The following is a 23,846-nucleotide window of genomic DNA, read 5'->3' as shown; positions in this document are numbered from 1 at the left end:
TGTGCAGGTTATGATTACAACTTTATGTGTCTACTATTATTATTATTATTATTATTATTATTATATATGGACTACAATGTCCATACCTAAATCTATTATAGCAGTATAATACTATCACTGTTATTGATACACCCTATAGTATGCATAACCAAATTTTACATTTTCAATTTTTATTTTCACTTGACCCAATACCTGAATGTTATTTTAACACCTTTTGGTTTTTAATTTTTTATTTTCACATGACCCAATATATGCATACCTGAAGGTTATTTTAACATTTTCTAGGTTTTATTTTCATATAATCTATAATATGCATACCTGAAGATCATTTTAACAATTTCTGTTTTTATTTTCATATAATCTATAATATGCATACTTGAAGGTTATTTTAGAATTTTCTGGGTTTTATTTTTATACAATCTATAATATGCATACCTGAAGATCATTTTAACAATCTCTGTTTTTATTTTCATATAATCTATAATATGCATACTTGAAGGTTATTTTAGAATTTTCTGGGTTTTATTTTTATAATATGCATACCTTAAGGTTATGTTTTTATTGTTTTAACCTGATCTTTTGCATCCTCTCCTTGAATATCCAGAGACCAAGTACCTTTTTAATTCAGCTAAACGCCAAATACAACAGTGGGAAAGAATGATGGTAATTTTACAGATCAGATATATTTGACCCTATCGTACCACTTGTTCCTTTTACACATACACCTGGTGGGACTGGGTGTTCCGAGGGTGTGCCATTGGCAGTGCCCTGATCCTCACCTTCACCATGTTCCAGTGCTGCACATCAGGCACCTTATCCGATCTACACAGGAATCCACACACGCTGCCCTTGCCCTCAGCCCACTGCAGATACCTGTGCCCTCAGCCCACTGCAGATACCTGTGCCCTCAGCCCACTCCAGATACCTGTGCCCTCAGCCCACTGCAGATACCTGTGCCCTCAGCCCACTGCAGATACCTGTGCCCTCACCCCACTGCAGATATCTGTGTTCCAAAGACTCTAAAAAAAAAAAAAAAATCTTTGCTTTGTCTGACCCCGCAGGTACCCTATTACAATTCACCTGCGGGGCCAAGCGGGGAAATACTGTAAGAATTTTGATTGATCCTGACCAAAAGGTCAGCCCTTCCTGGGAACACAGCATGGATGCCCGAGAGTGCAGTGTGTGTGCCCTGTAGGTGCCTGAGGCAGCAAGGACATCAAAAGAGAACTTTTTTGCAACACAACAAGTTTTCCTCCAGGACTCACGGCAGGGGACCAAGACCCCCAAAACACCCCTCTCGGGAACCAGAACTTTATCTCGAATACAGGAGACTCCCTGGAGAGTTACACTTGATTTTCAAACACCACATCTCCATACAACAACAGGATTCAATGTTAATCTGTGACAATAAACAAGTAAACTTAACCTAATGTTGGGAGACAACTTCTACCTTAGAGATGTTGACCAATCACCCACTGTATGTATATTAGGCAACACCCCTGAATTTTACAACAACCAATCAGTAGCAAACTCCTATATGCTTTGTCTCTCTGGATATTTAAGGGAATGATGTAAAATGGTTCAGCGGGTCTTTCTGTTCATGGAAATTCACCCCCATGATGCTGTATCTTTGATACAGCATCATGTATTTTATTTTACTTTGAGAAATCTGTTACCAGATATTCATCACTTGCCAGGTATGCATTATTCTCATTTGATTATATTTGTTTTCTCGTATTTGAATTGGAATGTGAATTGGCTTCTGAATTATGTTTTACCTACCTGGTTAATAAATTGTTATATTTGATTTTATTCTGTGTTGCTCGGTAAATGTTGACACTACAAGTAATATCGTTGTATCCGTAGTTACCGTAAGGACTGAAATCAGGCTAGGATCGGCCCAAACCCAGTTAGATAGTGAATAATACATCAGCTGAGGATTTGTGAGATACGAATAGCAATTGGCGTTAGTTTAAGTGTACTTAGAAGCGTGGAGGCTGTGTTTCCGTTTAGAGTAACATTTCTGATTACTCTAAATAGGGTCAGCCTCAACCTCTGTTTATTTCAATGTTATTCTATTCATTAATCTTGATTAGAAATAATAATTGTAATAATTAAGTGTCACCTCTAAGGGGACTAAATAAAGTATGTTTAAAGTTGAGCACGCAGAAAGCGGCCGCTTAAGCGTATAGTCCAACCTCTGGCAGCGACCAACACTGATTCGCTTACGACCGTTGACCAGTATATTAATTATGAGGCCCGTACTAGGATCATGTGCGACTGTGAGAACCGAATGAACGAGTGTAATACCAGAGCTTTATCAGAATAAATAAACAAACATCCATCTAAATTCTGTAAGCTTTAAAAGTAATAATCAATCAAATTTGTAATATAATATAAACTAAATCTTTGTCTTTGGAGTCAGATTAGAGATAAATATACCTAAATTACGTAACGCCAAAACGTCATCTGCAAAGCTCCGGAAAAGACCGAACGCGCTATCAATCCTTCCCATGCGGTTTGGACTTCGCCATTGGGCCAAACGGATGGATGGGGGATATAAATTTTCACCCCCTTACAGTCTCCCTCTCACGCAGCCTCCAATCACACTTCGCTTGCTTAATTCTTCTCACCTGTGGCTCGTAAAGCCGCGATTATGTTGTCCTGGAAACCAGGAAGTGAGAAGGTCCGTCCTCGAATACGGCCCGGTGGGAAACCTTCCGGGCGGAACCAAACTTCCCTAACTTTTGGTTCCGCCCTTAAAAAGATCGTCACCTTGTGACATGTGTGTGCAACTGATTGTAAGTATTTTCTGGATATTAGTGAATAATATATTGTTAAGAGATATAGAAGTAGCCCAGCTAACAAAAACACGTAACTGTTATGTAACAACAAAATGTGCAGACTTGCGCTATGAATTCGGTTCATGCCCCAGAAGTCATTGCGGCAAAACGAAGCGAAGGAAGGAAGTGCTACGCACACCTGTTTTTAACGCCATCGAGTGCACGAGAGTGAGAAGCTGGTTGAAGTAAACATTTGTTTTTAAACATTTAAAGTATTAAATACATAAAAAAATGCTAATTTGATATTGAAATGTATATTTTATTGGCATAGAACAACTAATCTTAATTGAGTTTCTAATTTTAGATTATATTATTTTTTTACAAGGTACCTGAAATATTTACGTATTTGCCATTACAAAATGACATAAAAAAAATAATGTATGTAATAATGCAGATAATGGTATGTTTGTCACTTTATGAATGTTGCGATGTTGAATCTGGGGAGGTCAGGTTACCAACAGGAAGATCGCAAAGATCTCAATTCTCACAAGTGCGTTCTGTGTTCTCGCGACTTTGTGAGTTTTTTCTTCCAAGGTCGCCTGGCAAGACCGATCTCCACGAGAACGCAAGTCTGTGCTTTGCGTTCTTGGAATTGAGAAACAGCCCTAGATCCTCTGCTATTCCCTGTGGAAACCGGAAGTGTGACCTCTGACCTATTTCTGAATTATCTGACTTTCTGGGTTTTGCATTTTAGAATACTGAATTTGGTCGTCTACATTTTATTATTTATCTTGCAAAACTGAATTGTAAATATCTTTACAAATACGGCAATATTCAGTTTTATTAAATAACAGTTGTCTGTAATTCAAGTTTATGCATTTCAAATTCAAAACATTTTGGCAGAATTCTAGCTCCATAGATGGAAGTGTGACTTTGGATGGTGATTTCAATGGAGAGTGAGATCATGATTTCGGTGCTAGTAGGCTAAAGTTTTTTTAAATCAGATACCCTGCCTTTAAGTGTAAAACTTGTATTTTATAGTCTGGAGCTTTATTTATAGAACCTACACTTTTAGTCAGGTTTACTTATTCTCCCTTATGAAAAATAAACATCCAGTAAAGCTGATTTATTGCCTGTTTGTTTACTACAAATAAATGGCTATATACAAATACTGTAGCAAAACGGTTTCTTTTCTATCATCCTGGTAGGTTGTTATTTTCTATTTTTTAACATATTACTTACGTTTTAAGATTATGAATTCTACTGTTTACTTTTTCCCCTAAAATGAAATAATATGAAGAAATTATTTTAAATTATTCTTTCTTGAATGTGCAAATGAAAAGTGCAGTTGAAGTTTTAAGGCTTTATTTTCATCTGTATACTGTAGCTGTACAATGACTTTGTTTTTTTACAACATTACATTCAACTGTGATTATCATTAAAATACTAATAATAAAGTAGAAAGAAACCTGTTATACAATATATGGTGTCTGTGCAGTGAAAGTGTGACATGCTTGCATATAGGCCTATAGCAGAAGTCAGAAGACGTAATTGTTAGAAAAATGAACAAAGCATTAACTGAATAATCTGAACACTTTCTTTCTCAGTGTGTTACTATCCAAGGCAAGTTAATGGACAATAAATGACATTATGGTCCCATGACATTAAGACTTTGAAACCAATTCTTAAAATCACATAGCACACAACATAAAATAAACGAGTTTGACACATAACAAAAGAGTTTATAAAAGAGATTATATAAAAATTATAAATGTGTCAATAAAAAATGAAAAACAACACTACTGTATATAGTAACTAGTGATGCAACAATACACTTAGTTCACAGTTCAATACAATTTTCGGTTCTTGTCCACGGTTTTCTGTTCGGTTTCGGTTCTGATGCCTTGGCCTGTTAAAGTGTTTTTTAATTATTCTATGCTTAGGAAACTGGAACAGTGAGATGTTAAGAAGCAAAAATACTGGTTTTAATTGCAGTTCTCTTTATTTTATGTAAATGCAAAATCATCTTAAACATTTCTAGTGTATTGATACAATTATATAAGATATAATTAAATAAAGACATATAAAAATTATATCCTATTCAAACTGGGGAACATGTGAATTCATTACATTACATAAATTGGCCATTTTATATACCTATACTTAGTAAATTAAACTTTACATTGTAAATTGAGGCTATACCTTACTGCACTACTGTTAAATCCAACAACATGCTGTCTTTGTAGAAACCAAAAATGCGTTCCTCAATCAAGATTACTGGTGGGATTTATTTTTAGCATCAGGCGCATTCTCTTCTTGAGTTGAACTTTTTGAGGACGGAAGACGTGTTTGAGGCAAATAACGCGCGTTTGCATCAATAACAAGCCCAATTTGCGTCATTCACATTGCCCCACGCGAATTTGCATCTTTACATTGATGTTGTATGTAATCTAAATGCGCAAGTAATTAATCCACACCTCAGATTTAAAGACAGTCGTTCTGCTGCTTTTTGTTGACGTATTTCTGTTGGGTTTGTGCGCACGCGAATGAAATCTGACACCAGCATTGCAAGCAGAGTTCAAGCAGAGTTAACGCAGGTAGCACACAGTGACTGGATATCAACTCGCTGTGTCGTATAGACGGTTTCATCGCACGCACGTGATTCACGTCTGGATCCGAACTTTACTTCCGGTTTTGTTTTTTTAATGGTCTGACTAGTTGCTAAACTGATCTCTTGAACAGATGCCTCGTCTAAAATAACAAATGTTTTGGTTTCATAGGTAATCAATGTGTTTTTTTTTTGCTTGTTATATAAATAAACTACGTTTAAAGTACTTTGTTGTTATTTATTATTAGCGGAGTTTACCGGAAGTTACGTGCGGACCGCGACAGCCGCTTGTTTATCTTGTTATTGCTGAAACCGTCTATATAACCGCACATTAACAAAAGTGCATGGAATATAGAACTGACAGATTTGGATGGACAAACAAAAAAAACGCAATTCACATGCGCGTATTGCACCATGGGGGTCGAACCGAACGATTCAATAATGTATTGAGAATTGTGGCATCCCTAATAGTTACAGTATGTTTGCTGTCCTCCAAAAATTACGACCTAATAGTTCGTTTATGCATGCACCATAATACAACAGATAGGGACGTAGTGCCCTCTAGCTGCCAAAGCTTATACGACCCGTGGTTACGTTTTAAGGTTCTTTGCCTTATACGTCAGATTAAATGCATTTTATTTTCTACATTTGTAAATATAGAAATGGTTTCATAAACAATTATGGTTTTAAAGATATGTTGGAGCATCTAAACCCACCCTTTCCCTAAACCCAACCAGTTTGTTTATCACATTGTCGCCTTCACCTGCATTCATATAAGTTTAGTTACAGCCTAAAAGTGGCCCTGGAAGCCCAAAAGCAGCACACCACACACCCCTCTGTTAGCGATTTAGATGCTCTTCTCCTCAGTCTATTATTCACGTTCCGGTTTTCCATGGTCTGTTCACCATTGCTGTAGTGAAAAAAATGCTTCCCTGCCAATGACGAGTAATTCTGGCTTTCCGCAACACCGCTATTATCCACCAGGTGGTGCTCTTCTGCAACTTATACAACTCAGAAGTATTGCCCTAGGACAAACAGCTGTATGTCCATGTATGGTTTTATGGATCGCTCTAAATTGGATCTCTATCAAGTCCTTTACAAAAATGCAATTATCTCAGCTTTTTGCTCAAAATTTTGTGTTTTTCAAGAAACCTACCCCTATTTGAGAAGTGATTACAAGAAAAGTAATGAAGGTAGGATGAAACGTCTTTTTTGTTTTAAAGCAGAGGGTCTATTTTTTCATTTGATATATTGTACGTTTTCTGAAAGATATTAAACTTTTGTGAAAATCATGAAAATGCTGGCACTAGAAACTTTTAACTTTTTTCTGGCAGGGAAAGTTAAAGGTTCTGTCCAGTATGAACTCTCTGATGGGATTTTAAGTTAGACGAAGAAGCAAACATCTTGTCACACTGAGAGCATTTGTAAGGTTTATCACCTGTATGAATTCTCATGTGACTTAGTAATGAAGCCAGTTGACCAAAACTCTTCTCAGAAAAACTACAGTGATAAGGTTTCTCTCCAGTATGAACTCTTTGATGAACTCTGAATTGAGATGAATTAGAGATTCACATTGAGATACACATTGAGTATGTTTACATGCACAGAATAAGCAGATATCTATCAAAAATCTGCTTATTACAGAAAACTGTTTTCATGTGTTTACATGCAAATCAGTAAGCCAGCTATGCAGACAACTGCGTTTACATGGGACTTGAAGAATTATCAGTTTTCTCGCAGGCAGTGACGTCACCACCTATAGTACACAATAGTCGTTCAAAAAGTCAACGACATATCTGTATTAATTACTGTTGTATCTCTCCTCGTGTCTGCAGAACCTGTAAATGTAACATGAGCTTTTATTTTCACAGTTTCTCTGCCAACTGCTTAAGTCGAGCGGAGACTTTTATGCGTTACCTTGCGCTTACTTCCGCGTGGGACGTTTATCTTTCATACGCGGAGACATGCGCACATGGACAAAACCGTGAGAAAGCCGGTTAAGGTGTTTACATGCCACGCGAAATCAGCGTAATGAGCAAAAAACTACCTGTGCCGATCGGTTTTTGCTTACGCTGTTTATGGGCTTTCACCGATTAAAGAAAACCGCTTTACGCGTTAACATGACCCCACATGTTATCAGTTTATTAAGCATAATCGGCGTAAGACTGTTCATGTAAACGCACTCATTGAGTGCAGACGTAAGGTTTCTCTCCAGTGTGAACCCTCTGATGGACTTTTACATGAGCTGACTGAGCAAACGTCTTGTCACACTGAGAGCATTTGTAAGGTTTTTCACCTGTATGAACTCTCATGTGCTTTAGTAAGGTATCCTTTACACTAAAACTCTTCCCACAGAGACGACAGTGATAAGGTTTCTCTCCAGTATGAACTCTCTGATGGACTTTGAAGTGACCTGAACAAGTAAACGTCTTGTCACACTGAGAGCATTTGAAAGGTTTTTCACCTGTATGAATTCTCATGTGACTTAGTAATGAAGCCAGTTGACCAAAACTCTTCTCACAGACACTACAGTGATAAGGTTTCTCTCCAGTATGAACTCTTTGATGAGCTCTGATTTGAGATGAATTAGAGAAGCGCTTTCCACATTGAGTGCAGATGTAAGGTTTCTCTCCAGTGTGAACTCTTTGATGAACTCTGAATTGAGGTAAATTAAAGAAACTCTTCCCACAGACACTACAGTGATGAGGTTTCTTTCCAGTATGAACTCTTTGATGAACTCTGAATTGAGATGAATTAGAGAAGCGCTTTCCACATTGAGTGCAGACGTAAGGTTTCTCTCCAGTATGACTTCTCTGATGGGCTTTTAAATGACCTGACTGAGCAAACGTCTTGTCACACTGAGAGCATTTGTAAGGTTTTTCACCTGTATGAACTCTCTGGTGCTTTAGTAAGGTAGACTTTAGACTAAAACTCTTCCCACAGACACTACAGTGATAAGGTTTCTCTCCAGTGTGAACTCTCTGATGAACTTTTAAATTACTTGAACAAGCAAACGCCATGTCACACTGAGAGCATTTGAAAGGTTTTTCACCTGTATGAAGTCTTTGATGAACTTTAAGATTTGGTTTGGTTTTGAAGTATTTTCCACATTCAGTGCAGTTGAAAGGCTTTTCACCACTGTGTGTCCTCATGTGAACATTTAGATCAGAGGAAGAGACACAAATCTTCCCACACTGCTCACAGTGAAACTGCTGCTTCTTCTTCTTCTTCTCTCTGTGGTCTTCTGAATGAAGTTTCTTCTCTTGTAAGGTAGTAAAGCTGATCTCAGATCCGGTGAAGAGTTTCTGTTCTGTGTGTTTTCTCTCATGTCGCTCTAAAAGTCTCGGTGAGCTGAATGTCTTTTCACAGGTGATGCAGGAAAGAGTTTGTGCTGTCAGTCGTTCTTTTGATGTTGAGGACGTTATGTCTATATCCAAACATGAATCACTCTTCACATCTGAAAGAAACAAGAAACAGTCCTGTTGTGTCAGTCCTGTTATTACAGCTGGGTCATTGCAGATCAAAAAAAAAGTGCAATTCCACACAGTAAAACTAACTTGTAATGGAAAGTACCTGGTACTCAAAATGTGTGAATTTACTTCATTTTAAAGTTAAATTAACACAATTAGTTGTGGATGTTCCAGTTCCCAGCATGCTTTGCATGAGCACACAATACGACAGCATTTTTTTTTATTAAGTAATATTTTATGTGTTTTTTAGTAAAGAAAAAGACTCAGTAGTGTTAAACATTTATTTATGTTGGAGATTTAGAAGAGTTTGCTATTTTTATTTTATTTTTGGGCTTACCATTGTTCAGAAGTGTGGTGCCTGTGCTTGGCTCTAAGTCAACAATGTGTTGCTTTATCATGTAAAGAATAAGTATGAGCTCAGGGCTAACTTTCACAATCTCAACACACTTTCACTGGTATAACATTTACACGAGTCACATGATTTGTTTCTGTGATTTGCGAACAAAAATTAAATGGTAGTTGGTATTTTGAGTACTCTGAACTTGTCGGGTTTTACAGTGTACTGTTAAGTTGTAAAATTTAAGTATTTGAGTACAGGAAACTTATAAAAAAAACAAGGCAATTAGTTGCCACAAAATATTTAAGTAAAATTACTTCTACAATTAAAGTTACATAAAGTATCTAATTTAATTTGTATCAGACTTAAACTAAGTTTAGATAAATAAATGTTTTGATTTGAATTGAAATTGTCTGAACTCAAAACTTTTAAGTTTGCTAACTTAAGAAAATAGCGGCAATGAGTTGCCTACAATTTTTTGAGTTAGTAGAACTTATCCGAGTTTACAGTGTATATTTTATTAAAATAATAACAATATAACTAGTGATCAATGAAAAAATATATAGGGCTGTTTTCCCAGACAGGGATTAGCTTAAATCAGGACTAGGCCTTAGTTTAATTAAGAAATATAACTAGTTTTAACAAACATGCCTTACTAAAAACATTACTGGTGTGCATTTTAAGGCCAAACAAAGGTTGTTCAAACTGAAAACAACTTGCACTGACATATCTTAAAATACATAAGTGCAAGTTGTTTTCAGATGTACAGCTCTTACATTTATTTTAGTCTAGGACTAGTCTTATCCCTGTCTGGGAAACCGCCCATTTAATGTAATGCATGATTATTTGTGAGTAATCCACATTTTTGTAAGAGTCGTCGAACTGAGCAATAACGACAAAATGACTTTCATAATCCTTGTTGCATTATATGATGACACTTCTAAGAATAAGATGAAGTATTTTTTAAAGGGATAGTTCACCCGAAAATTATCACTTTTCCCTGTGTCGTTCTAAACTCCCAAGTGCTCAGATTGTCTTCAGTAGAGATCGACAGTTAATGATTTTTTTACTGATACAGACTATTTGGATGCTTATGTGCCCGATAACAGATATGCTGAACCAATTTGATTTACTCTTATACTACTGTTTTGACACAATTACAACAACACTAGTCAACTGTACAAACACGTATAATAACAACAATCACAATGTAATAAACCGAGACCGACCGATTTATCAGTTTTCCGATTTTATCGCTGATATGAGCATGTCGCAGATATATCTGTATCGGCGTATACGACACAGATATGCAGTCGATATGAACGTTTTTCACTTTAAGATTATCTGTTAATGATGACAAGCAGAGTTAGTGTCCCAGTCACACCACTGAGAATGACCGAAGTTACACATATATAAACGCCAATGAGGCGTTTAGCGAGGCGCGGGCGCGTCCAGTTAATGCATCTGTCTTTTCTATCATTTCACTGTAGCTCAGCATCGTGGTGTAAAGTTAACGTTATTACTTTAAAAGCAGCAGTAAAACTGTTTCTACTGTAATGGTTTAACTTTGCAATCAATCCATTGTTCATATTAATGTTTAAGTTGACACGTTGTGCCATATAGTTTTGCCATTCAAGATTTGTGCGTGTTTTTTCGTAGTGCATGATCACAGTTCATATGTGTGGGGAAAGACAAGCTATTAGAGTAAAATATTGCGTTAGGCTGCTTCATGAGTTAATAAGAAAACATTTTTTACAATTCCTGCAAATGCAGTGATGAAGTTCATGTTCTCATGATTTATTTTTATGAATAAAAATGTTTTGAAAATGTGCTGTGGACAGAGATGCATTCATTTTTTTCTCTTTCGCGGAGGTTATGTTTTGAAAGACGATGTCCTGTAGCTCAGGCACGGCCCCACTTCTCAACAGGCCCACCTAAAACTTTTTTCCAAAAAAACCCCAAACTTTTACTATATTCTAATTTTGTCAAGAATTATAAAAAAAAATCGTCAATAAGCTCATAATTTGTGCTAAAAAAGTCTAAATGTTTAGTTTTAAAACCATTTTAAAAAGCTGGTAATATTTTGATGTTTCTGCGCAATTTCAGCAGTCAGTGAGGTTCGGTTTGTTCCGATCAGAGCTGGTGAGCGGAGAGCGCATTTCTGAATATTAGAAATATTTTAATTAGAAATATAATCTAGATTAATATTATAATACATTTTTGTTAGGTCATACAATGATTACCAAATTTCTCTCTCATATTGCTCCTCATATCCACTGAAAACAGTCCAAAAAATTGAACCAAAAGTCAAATTATTATGGACGGAAGTTAAAACTGGTGGGTACAAAATGACTCATGAATCATGACTCAGTTAAGGCAGCGGCAGTCACGCGGTCTCTTCACAACATTTTTACACCTGGTTATTAAGACACCTTTGGTCGATTGGATTAAAAGTGGACGAGAGAGAAAGAGAGAGACATTCCCGTTTACACTTTGTGTTTTTAATTCGCCTCTTTTGTCCACTTGCGAGTTTTTGAAAAGAAAGCTGCTTGTGTTGTTACTGAACATGCTCATTTCAGAGCAATTGATTAAAAAAGTCCACGCAACTTTAAACCATCGCTATATAAAAGAGGCGGAGAGCAGATGATTTAGTTTTGTAAAAATCTAAAGTCCTTTTTCTTAAAGGTAAGTTGCTTATTAATTTGTGAAGTACATAAGTTACTGTAAAGCTAATAAACTTCATAAGTTTCCCTTTTCATTACAAGTCCTATATAACGTTATTCTCTTCAAACCTGCCAATGATTCAAGTTGTATGTTGTTCTGTTTGTGTTTTAAAGTTATTCATAATAAGTCAAGTTTACGGTTTTGTGCACTGATAACATTTTGGATAATAAAGATTATTGTTAAACACACCTGCCTGTATTACACGTCTTTGTCACGGCATTTTAAGTGTTTGATCACCACATTTGTGAGTGATCGTTGCAAACATTTGTTATATATAATGTATATATAGTGTATTCTATGTGCAGTACTGTAGTATAATATAATATACTGTAGTATATTTGAACTGTACTATAATACACAATGAATACCGGCCGATATATTGTTATCTGTCTTTTTTACTCCCTAATATCTGTATCGGCCCAAAAAATGCATATCGGTTGGGTCTAGTAATAAATAGAGGAGTTAAATAGTGACAAATAATATTAATTTAATGAATGATATCACAGAAATGATACATTGTTAGGAAAGTAACCAACCAAACAGCGTATCATTGAATTTCCAAACTGGTATTTCATGTCAGAATAATTCACATTTTGTTGTTATAGTTTATGAAATGGCTGTTGACAAAATGCTGTTTATCTATGCATTTAATCATACATCAACTTTATCAAACTTGTTATAGCTCACGGAGGTAATAAACAGAGGCGGAAACTACTTAAAAATTTACTTTTATGTAGAAAGTAAAAATACTTAAGTATTCATATTTTATCAGTGTTTTTCTTTGGAAAACATTGATTCCAAAGCATATTATCATAATTTGTACTCCACTACATTTCATAATTTCAAGTTTTTGGTTTATATTTAATATTTAAGTACATTAAATATCTAGTTAATTTTACGTAATTAAAAAGTACTTTTACTCAAGAAAATTAAAAGTACACAATTTTTATGTAATTAGTTATTAAATCAATTTTAATATGCAATATAAAAAGAATACACAGTAGTATGATTCTCTGCTTTAGAATGTAGTGAACATTTTTTAGTAAAGTAAATTTTTTCCCAAGACGAAACACTCTGATGAAGCACAGATGCTTGGAAAATTTACTTAAAATACTCAAGTAATGTCCGCCTCTGGTAATAAATAATTAATTAATTAACCCAGTAAGTGAACAACAAGATGAACGTGAGTTTAAAAGGCTATTAATAAGCATACAAAATTTTTTATTTAGTATTATTAATTTTTATTTCCCACAAGCATTCATTCATGGCTGTTAAATTCAAGATACGTTGTTACTGAGACAGGATTTGATGAATCAATTTACGCGAGTCTGTGAGTTTGTCTCAATTTCTTAGTCAAACTGCATATATTGCTTTTCAGGCATTTATAATAAGGTGACCAGATTTTTAAAATGAAAACCGGGGACATTTCCTAGTTAAATGGTTAAAATATCATTAAAATCTCATTTGTTGTTATCTATGAATTATTAAATGGTGACAAAATGTTTTTTGAAAGTTTTCTTCTTTTTATTGTTGTGGGTTCACTGCAAAAAATGGCTTCTTACTTAATTGTATTTTTGTCTTATTTTCAGTACAAATATCAAAAAAACCTTAAATTAAGATGCATTTTCTTGATAAGCAAAATCCCCTAAGAAAAATCTAGCTTTAAGACAAAAAACTAATTTAAGTGAATTTGTGCTTAAAACATGCAAAAAAATATTTTTCTTGAAATAAGTAGTGGTAGATTTTTTTGCTTGTTTTAAGCACAAATTTTATATTTTGGTATAAAAATTAGACTTATATTCTTAGGTCATTTTGCCCATCAAGAAAATGCATTTTGACTTAAGAATTTTTTTTATATTTGTACTGAAAACAAGAGAAAAATACTAATAAGAAAGTCATTTTTTGCAGTGTTTCTAATTCAATTAATTGAACAATTTCTGTATCCTAAAAATAGAATAGAAATAATTTTTCATGTTTTTTACAAAAGAGACATACCCCATCAAAAATGTCTTGTAAGGCACTACTTCAGCTGATTTCATATTGTAAACGTGAAGAACAGAAGGAATAGTGCAAAATGTAAACATATTTAGCCTACACAAAACAAATGCTCCGTAACATACTGTGATCAGTTTACTTCATTGGTTTATTATTTTAATTTATCATGAGTAGTTAGTACCTTAAGCCCCCATAACTTTTTTCATATCTTATGATAACTTGATTGATGATAATGACGCTTTCTTGTGTGTCTTGTAGTAAATTCTTCATCGCTAAATCAGTGGCGTGCGCAAGTAATACGTAGCTCGCGGCCCCCTCTGCTGGTGAAAATAATCATTACATGATTGCTCCGGTCTGGTACTACAAACGCTATGTTGATCGGGTTTTCCGTGTATTTGCTGGTTGTTTTGGACATGCTGTAAAACGGGGACGTCTGGTCATCTTAATTTATAACACATCTTATCTGTGCATTAATGTCTGTTATGCTACATAAATTGATTTATTAAAGCAGGGCTATTCAATTTGTTTGTCATGGGGGCCAGTTCATGAAAAACATCTCAAATGAGGGGCCGGAGATATAACAGTGATGATGACTACATTTTCCTACATTTAAACATACTAATGTTATGTTATATTTTGAAACTTCATAAAAACAAAACCAGTGCATTGTACAATAGGTTTTTTCTACAAACATGTATTTTGAAACTGCATTCAACAACATTAGTGCATTGTTAGATGTCTAAGTATGCTTTTTCTACATCCAGACATGTTCATATGTTGTATTTTAAAATTGCATAACAACATAAGTGCATTGTAAGATGCCCAAGTAAGTTTTATTCTACATTTAAATAGGTAAATAAGAGCCATATCACACTCATTGAGAATTTAACTCATTTACTCACTTCAGTGCACATAACAAAAAAGTTTATAATATGGAACATAATTGTTTTATGCAGTTTTTTGCGAGCGGGGGAAGCGATCGCCTTGAACTTGTGGACCAAAGTGCGAACATAAACACGTGACACAGCTGCTCGCACCAGTCACGTGACTCGCGCTCTGCAGCTCATGCTGTATGAAACAGACGCACGCGCAAACAACTCGTAACTCCATGGCCCATTGTCTAACTTACTAAATTTATTATAGAGATGTCTTTTTTACAGACTACATGAAGGGCCGGATCAAATTACCTTGGGGGCCGGGTTTGGCCCGCGGGCCGCCAATTGAATAGCCCTGTATTAAAGCAAAGTAAGTATACTCAAAGTCCTTTTAATGAAGTTGCGTCACTCCGCCTTCATATTTGCTGCGCACGCTGTTGTTGTCTCCTCTTTTTAGTGGTGAAATGGCGTCCATCGCATAAATCTCAAAACGGCCACAAGATGGCGGCATTTATTGGTCAAACCGATATTACAAAACCATTTTCCGATAATGGGAAAATGCTTAAAGGTTCTGTACGTAACGTTTCTACTTAAACTAATCCATTTTCAATTGCCTGTGTGCGAATGGGTTGTAATCGCACATTAAAATGATCCACTTTGCGGGTTTTGCTATTACCTCTGAAAAAAATATTATTCTTTTTATGTGAAAGTACCGGGCCGGATTTGGCGCGGAATCCAGTGACGTCACCTGCATGCGCGCTCCCGAGCCTCTCGTCTCGTTTTGCGCTCAACAGCGACGACAATGTCTGATAACAGACTGAAACGACCTGCTCCCAGCACAACACAGACTCCAACACAAACTCCACATATTGTGAAGAACAGTTATCTACTGAAGCTCGTAAGGCCAAACGTGAATCGGATCAACTAAGGACAAAAACACGGATTAAAATTGGCAAGGCATTTGAATTATGGAGAAACCTCCACTTTGTTTTGGGTATAAAAACGGATCCGGAGTTGGCTTTCATCCTTTTGGACCGGTAAGTTAACATTACTACAAAGCATGTCAAATATATTTTGATTATGTGCTTTAGTTTTTTAGACGTTGTTCCGTTTTGCTAGCTTTCGCTTTAGCTTGTGTTCGCCCAGCCGTCGTAGATCGATGACGTAAAACTGCGGACACGTTTGTTTGCGTGCGTCCGCTTTTTAAAAGTCTTTTAAATCGTACAGTCTGACATTGATGGAAACTGAGATTATACAATGTGACATGGACTTAACTACGATATTGATCGCACAGTGTGGCAAGCAACAACCCTAAAGGACTAATTAAAATAGCACAGTATATACCGGGCTTTACTGTTATACTGAAATTGTTCAGTGTAGTTCACTAATCGTTTTCGTTATCTTACCGTAAATGTACCTACGTAACACCACATTACATAGGCTAAATGCAGTCGATTAAACGTTGCAGTGGGAGTTTACCTGAGTTTCCAGCCTGTTGTGTGATGCTTTCTCCGGTGTATTAAATCTCAGTCTGGCCGTTGCTCATGAGTTCGAGCACGCGCTTGTAAACTTATTGGTTGCAATCTGAAACATCACCGTTAGAGGCCGCTGTAAACTACATACAGCGCCTTTAAAGCAGGGGTCACCAATCCTGCTCCTGGAGGGCCAGTGTCCCTGCAGAGTTTAGCTCCAACCCTAATCAAACACACATGAAGCAGCTAATTAAAGTGCTTCAGGTTTGTTTGACGATTAGGGTTGACAATATTTGCATAATGACTTCAATAAAAAAAGTGGATAAAAACAAAAAAAGATTGCCAACTACGCAGGTGACGTGTAGTAGTCTGCTCATGAACAACCAGGGAGGAGAACAAATTATAAAAAAATCGTTTGTTTTGGTTTCTCTAAAAAAGTAAATAATATTATTATTATTGAACGACTGATGGACCTTTTTGGCGATGTCCTTTATTATGAGGAAAGGATTGTGAAACAAACAAATTCAATGGGACAGACAGAAGCCTCCCGAATTTAATCAAAAATATCTAAAAATGTGTTCTGAAAACAATCGGAGCACTTGGGGGGTTAAGGACGACACAGGAGTAAGTGATTTTGGGGTGAACTAACCCTTTAAGCCTACATGCCTATTCCTTAATAAGTATTAAAGATACCTAGACTGACGTTGTCATACTCAATTCTAGTCAGAATTTGATCTTCTCCGTTTTTCAAATCATGGTGGGCGGGGCTAAGATTGGCTGGCACCCAGGCTAAAAGATACCCTAAACTACTTTCACATTTTAGTACTTACACTTTTTGGTCTTTTAATTAGTGAATTTGTGACTGAAAACCCAAAACAGGTCCTCACATGACAGTTAAAAACAACAATAATTAAGGAGACATACCTGATGGAATAAAATCATCATCTTCCTCAGTACGATCTTCCTCTTCTGTGTGTTCAGTTTTGATTTCTGTGTGTTCAGATTTGATTTCTGTGGGTTCAGATTTGATTTCTGTGGGTTCAGTTTTGATTTCTGTGGGTTCAGTTTTGATTTCTCTGGGTTCAGTTTTAATCATCATGAGGTTCGTGCAGTCGATGAGTTTAACTGAACACATCTTCAGTGTGGTCTGCAGGATCTGCTGCTGCTCTCCAGCCTTACAGACAGAATCCAGAGACTCTGTGGAGGTTTGATCCTCCTGTAAGCTCTGTTTACTGTCACACACTGTAGTGTCCTGAGTGTCTGTGGGCTTTGACTCAGTATAACAGAGTAAAGTCAGACTGAGATCGGAGTCCTGTGTGTGTCTGGATTTCTCTTCAGAGAGTTTAGAGTCCAGCAGTGGCTGTGGTGTGCGGCTCTGATCTCTGCTCATCCACACTGAATCCAGACTCCCATCATCAGTCACATACACTGAAGATTCACAACAATCCACATCCTGACAACACAACACACACAGACAGTAAGATTAGAAATTATTTATTGTTGTATGATTCAGGTAAATGATGTTTAAGCTGTACAAACCTCTCGATTCAAATCTCCTCTTTCTTCAGCTGAGAGATTTCTGTGATGAAATCATCAATATATCCAGCATGAACATATCAGTTCCTACTGATTAACAGCACAGCACATCTCATCATCAACGTCTCAACACTAAAATACACAGAGACAAGACTCTGTTTACACTCAATGAAACACGCAAAAGAAAAAAACACTGAGGATACACAAACACATCACACGCGCGCTCTTTCTTCTTCTTTTCTTTAGTGAGTTTATCTGCGGACTAAAGAGCTGCAGCGCCTCCTGCTGTACTGGAGAGAGAAGACGCTCACTGCTTTACAATGGATTAAGCAACACTAGTATGCGTCTCAATTATGGCCATAAATCATCACAAACCAAACTATTGTATAAAGTAATGACTAAATGAAAAGAAGGGGTGGGAAAATAATAGCTGAAGAATAAAGACAGAACATCAACCTTTTAAAGTCATAAAGATAGGACATCGTAGGACAAAGAGATTATGATCAGATTAGAAATACAATCACAAAAGTTTCACAACGTTGTATTTTCATCGTAATTAGGTAATGTTGCAGCATAACATTTAAAAAACGTTTTAAAAACCACACCCTATATAACAACAAAAAGGACGTTTTATGAATATTGGAAAATACCTAATTAGCACATTTTCTTTAGGTAGTAAAAAACATAAATCAACTCTGTACACTACGAAAACAAAACCAGACCAAAATGCAACATTTGTGAGACATTTTGTTTAGCTGTTAAACCTTGAAGTAAGTCTTTTAAAGAACATCATGACCATACAACCAGGTGTTTATGATGTGTTACTAAATGTATGTCGGCCCACCAAGAAAATGCCCTGTATGCCCGATTACCAATCAGTCCTGCCTACCATTATAAAACAAAACACTAATAAAGCTGAGATACATTTAAACCAAAGTATAAACTGGTTGTATTTTGGTATGTTCATGGCGTTCTTTAAACATCTTATTCCAACATTATGAAAACATGTTGGAAACCTTTTAGTGCAAACCAGAAGACTTGGATTTCCTCGAGCTGTAGTTTTTATTGCAGAAAGCGATCTTCAAATCAGAGCATAGCTTGGGGTGCTGCAGTCACCAAGTCTGACTTACAGCCCTACATTGCATTTATACACATTTTAGCAGGCAGTCCCCTAAATGGAAAACAAAGCAATCAACTTTAAAACCATTGAACATCAAGACATTAAAAGGCAGTAACCCTGCCACTCCCAATCCTTCAGTTTCACCAACTCTTAATCCCATCAGCATTACCATCTTACCCACTATCTCACTCAGACCATTTATCATAGAAATGGGTTCACACATTAGACTTACCATTCACCTTTGACTCAGACGCTTGGCTCAAACATAAACAAATGGCCACCAATTCAAACAAAGGTTTTAGGGTCACAGTAACCTGGCCAATTTCTTTCATATTAAGATGGGACAGGAACTTGCAAGAACCCAATTACATTATCATTTACAAACCCGTTATACAAAACGTCACAGATGTGCTGTTTTATTGTTTTGTGTCTGTTTTACAAAAAAAATGCCAATTTGAACCTTTCAGTTTGTCATCCAGGGGTTTTTATATTGTATATGAAAGATGACACAGCAACAGATGGAAGATGAAACAAAATCAGACGTGAGGAGATGTCTTAAAATACAACTGCTTGTGCACTGATATAACCTTCATATGTAAATTAATTATTATACCACTATTATGACTAAGGCTACTTGTCAGTTTACTACATTAAAATAATTGCTTAAGGATCACATCCTAATGAAACATACAGAAATGCTAAGATACAACAAAATGGTAAATATTATCATCATTAAATTAACCACTGCAACAGTTTTTCAAAGACTTATTCTTTTTATCAGACATGATTCTTAATAAGCCAATTTTCTAATGATTTCTAACGCATTTTCATTTTTGAGATGCAAATAAAGTGATTTTTAGTCCTATTCAGCTTTCGGGCAGTTCTTTTTATAGAAATAAGTATTTATTGACTGCACATTATTGAACTACAGTAACCTTTTGTTTTATGTGGTGCTCAACTATTTACATTTTCATGGATAAAGATATCACACCTCATATAATGTGTAAGTATGTTTACATTGCCATAGAACTATAAGATTATGAACATAACGTTACATGTTTACAGACACACATGCATACCTGTATTTTTAAATTGATTATTCTCCATAAATAAAAGGTTTACTATTGCTTATTGATCTGATATTGTCTCGTCCCGAGATTGCTCGTTTGCAGCACACATACATTTCAAGAGTAACACCACGGACAGAGCAAACATCTTTATCTTCTCATCTTGTTGTTCACCATCGATCACCAAAATAATCGCCGCCTCGATTATTTTCATTATGTTTGTTGTATGATGATGCGACCTAACTCCTGTCTCCAGTCAGATTGAAGTGACTTCCTCCTCACGGTAAAGCAGTGGAATTGTGTGACGTTAGATCCAGGTAGGCGTATTAAGAGCAGGGTTTACTGAAGCGCTGCCACGCTGTTGGCCTGACAGTGCAAAAGTGCTTGATTTTGACTATGCAGCTGATGGTCAGAAGCTATTGAGGCCCATTTGAAGACTTGGCTCGCACTGGCCCAATGGGGCTAATGGGGCTCACAAGTGGCTTGATTTCGAACTTTCCTCAAAATATCTTCCTTCGTGTTCATCAGAACAAAGAAATTTATTTGTAAAAACAAGGTTTGTAACAACGTAAGAGTGAGTACATAATGACAGAATTTTCATTTTTGCGTTAACTATCCCTAAGGACAACATAACCTAAAATAAAACTCTAGAAAGCTTTCAAATATGGGACCTTTAAGTCATTTTTCATCCTCCATAATACATTACTGTAAGATCAATCTGAAAACATGAGAAGCACAGTTTTATTTCATCTGTATGTTTGTTTTGTTGTAGTTATCTGCGATATTACTCATACTTTGATTATTTGCTCTTATTTTACTATTAACCAAGTTTTTGGTGTTAGAACCTTATTTAGGTCACTGGTGCTTTACTAGGTTTGACTGTTGATTAACTCTTCCCACAAACATTACAGTGTTAAAGTTTCTCTCTAGTATGAACTCTGTGATTGGATTTTAAGTACCATGAATAATTAAATGTCTTGTCACATTGAGAGCATTTGTAAGGTTCTGGTAACACTTTATTTTACAACCCGCAAAGTACCGCGTAATTAAACCGAATTTACAGCGTACCTATTTGTAACAACAGGGTACCTCTACAGTACGTACTTGTAGGTATAAGGGAATAATATTTTAAGTTTGGGGTAATAAGGGGGTAAGAATATGAAGAATTATAAATTATTTATACTCTAAGTATTTTATAACAACAGGGTACCTATTGTAATATTACGTGGTATGTATGACTTAGTCAAGTCTATGGGGAAATTATGTTTTATTTATTTTTTATTGTGAATTTTTCATATTGACTACTGAATGTTGTATAGTCAATGTCTGCGAGCCACATCGGCAAATAAATATAACAGCACATCACTTTTATTTTAGTAGCCTATATTACTTGCTTTTAATAACAAAAGTCCAGCTGATTTAATGTGGTTATCTTTTTTTTAAGGTAAGTACAATAAAAATAGCAACTTATTCCCTATTTACCAGGAAACTCCTACATTTGCGGACATATTTGAAATGGTGCTTTGCAATTTATTTACTGTAAACACAAGTATTTTAGCCAAATATAATTTATGCAATGGCAAACCAGAATGAAACAACAGCAGATATCAGCTCCCGCTAAAGCAAAAGACGACTACATGCGTAGGCTACTGCGCAGGTGTAGAACATGCGGCCGTCTGCAGGAGGTTTGCTGGAACGCGATCCTGAGGTGAAATTTCTTTAAGAGGTTTTAAAAACGTTCTACACTGTGGGGTACGGCTGCGAGTGATGTGAGCAGGATCCGCATGCTGGATAAGGTGACTGGTTTTGTTTATGCATGACTCACGCATTTCAAACAATGTTTTTTCAAGAAAGTTGCTAGCTAACGGTAGCAGGTTAGCTAGCACATAGGTTAGCCTAAAGTTATTCAGAAAACTCTGTTTCTGTCAAGGCACAGTGAAATGAAAGCCTTCAGTAAATGTTTCTTATGTTTTTTTATATGTAATGCAGAACAGCATTTGTGAGACGACATCAACTCATCATCCGAGTGGACAAGAACACCAACAGAAGCCAAGCCGCAAAAACAACGAATAATTGTCATGACTTTTTATTTTAAATAAAAGTTATGTGATAATAAACATTGTGTTGGCTTAATTATAGTGTTTTAAAGATGTTTTGAAATAAGTTGTTTTAAAATAAAAATAACAATATTCTGTATGTTTATGGTATTTACCCTATAACATTTATAACAAGAGGTGAACAAAGCACCACTTTAGTTTACAGCCCGCAAATATGTGAGTTACCTGGTACATACACAGAACAATCGGGGAATAAGCCCCACTTTAGTTTACAGCCCGCAAATATGAGAGTTACCTGGTACATACACAGAACAATCGGGGAATAAGCCCCACTTTAATTTACAGCCCGCAAATATAAGAGTTACCTGGTAACTCCTGTATACATATACAGATCAAAGAGGTACAAGTTGCTATTATTTTTATTGTGTGTTATATTTTATTTGCCGACGTGGCTTGTAGACATCAACTGTAGGCTATACAAAACACTTCATCAGGTAAGTAGCAAATATGAAAAAAAAAACATATTACACATAGACCATATTACCCATAGACGTAAGTCATACATACCACGTAATATTACAATAGGTAGGCCTACCCTGTAGTTATGATATACTTAGAGAATAATTTTCCATATATTCTTACCCCCTTATTACCCCAAACTTAAAATATTGTTCCGTTATAAAGCAGATGATAACGCGACCGAGCTGCCAATCCGAAAACGAATTCGATCACATTGAGACATCGCCGCTGTATTGTTTCAGTGACAACAAATAAAGATAATCAGAATATCTGGTACTGGCGTCTTTATTTAGTCCAGCACACAATGCATGTCTCCATTACAACTCTCCCTCTAGGGAATGCACGTCATCTTATATTACATTACTGCCACCTGCAGGCATCAATCAGTACTCATCACAATAGATACTCATTACATCGTCCTTTTTTTTTTTTACACATTAGATTCACAATTACTAATAATTCACATCACCCCAACTGTAAAAAATCAGCAATCAATTCATCAATATATGTAAAAAATCTACAATCAGTTCATTTTCATAAATCCATTCGAACAGGAACTTTCCGAATTCGATTAGTTCTCCGTAATAGAGGCATGTCAGTCTTTGGTACAGATAACTTGAGTTCAGGAATTTGTTCAGCAGAATTTAACATACCTGGAGATAGCATTTCGTGAAGTTGCAGATCAACAAGAGGCATTTCACAAGACTGCAGTTTAGCAGACAGGGTTGGCTCATCAACAAGAGGACATTTCTCTGGAGTCTTAAGCAAGCTCTGTCGATTTCTCCGCAATGTTTGTCCATCTTCTGTTTGAACCAGATATGATCTTGGATTTACCTCTTTTAAGACTGTAGCTTTCTTTCTCCATCCAGTGGGCTCCTCAATTCTAACTGTATCTCGTTCAGAAAGAGATTTCAGATGTCGAGCTCCCTTGTCATAATATTCTTTCTGCTTCCCTTTAAAATGTTGCATCTTTTTCAATGATAGACTGTTGTTTTCTGTTTTCAAGGATAACTTTGGTAGTGTGTCACGCAGTTTTCGGTTCATCAACAACTCACCAGGAGATAATCCACAACTGAGTGGAGAAGAACGGTAACTCAAGAGAGACAGATTTGCATCAGAACTGCTTGCTGCAGCTTTTTTCAAAAGTCTTTTTACAATTTGGACCCCTTTTTCTGCTTTGCCATTTGCCTTTGGATAAAGAGGGCTTGAAGTAGTATGTTTAAAGCCATACTGTTCTGCAAACAGTTGGAATTCACGACTTGTGTACTGAGGACCATTGTCAC

The 23,846-nt window shown here is 36.0% G+C and overlaps 1 protein-coding gene across 2 annotated transcripts in view; it reads right to left on the bottom strand.

Annotated features, from left to right (window-relative positions):
• Positions 1-2,586: 2,586 nt before the first annotated feature.
• LOC135771683 (uncharacterized) overlaps positions 2,587-23,846 on the bottom strand; it is a 166,795-nt gene continuing 145,535 nt past the window's right edge. The window contains exons 1-2 of one of the 2 annotated variants that reach the window (XM_065282038.2): positions 17,189-17,713; positions 2,587-8,848 (exon numbers count right to left, since the gene is read on the bottom strand). In XM_065282038.2, the coding sequence (XP_065138110.1) occupies positions 7,575-8,848; positions 17,189-17,654 (1,740 nt within the window). In that variant the 5' untranslated portion in view covers positions 17,655-17,713 and the 3' untranslated portion in view covers positions 2,587-7,574. Of the gene's footprint in view, positions 8,849-17,188; positions 17,714-23,846 lie in introns of those variants that run through there. The other variant, XM_065282037.2, reaches the window with a different exon arrangement.

The sequence above is a fragment of the Paramisgurnus dabryanus genome, chromosome 8 (assembly GCF_030506205.2).
Source record: "Paramisgurnus dabryanus chromosome 8, PD_genome_1.1, whole genome shotgun sequence".
NCBI lineage: Eukaryota > Metazoa > Chordata > Actinopteri > Cypriniformes > Cobitidae > Paramisgurnus > Paramisgurnus dabryanus.
Note: the sequence above shows the minus strand (reverse complement) of the source record. Positions and strands in the feature narration are given on the sequence as shown.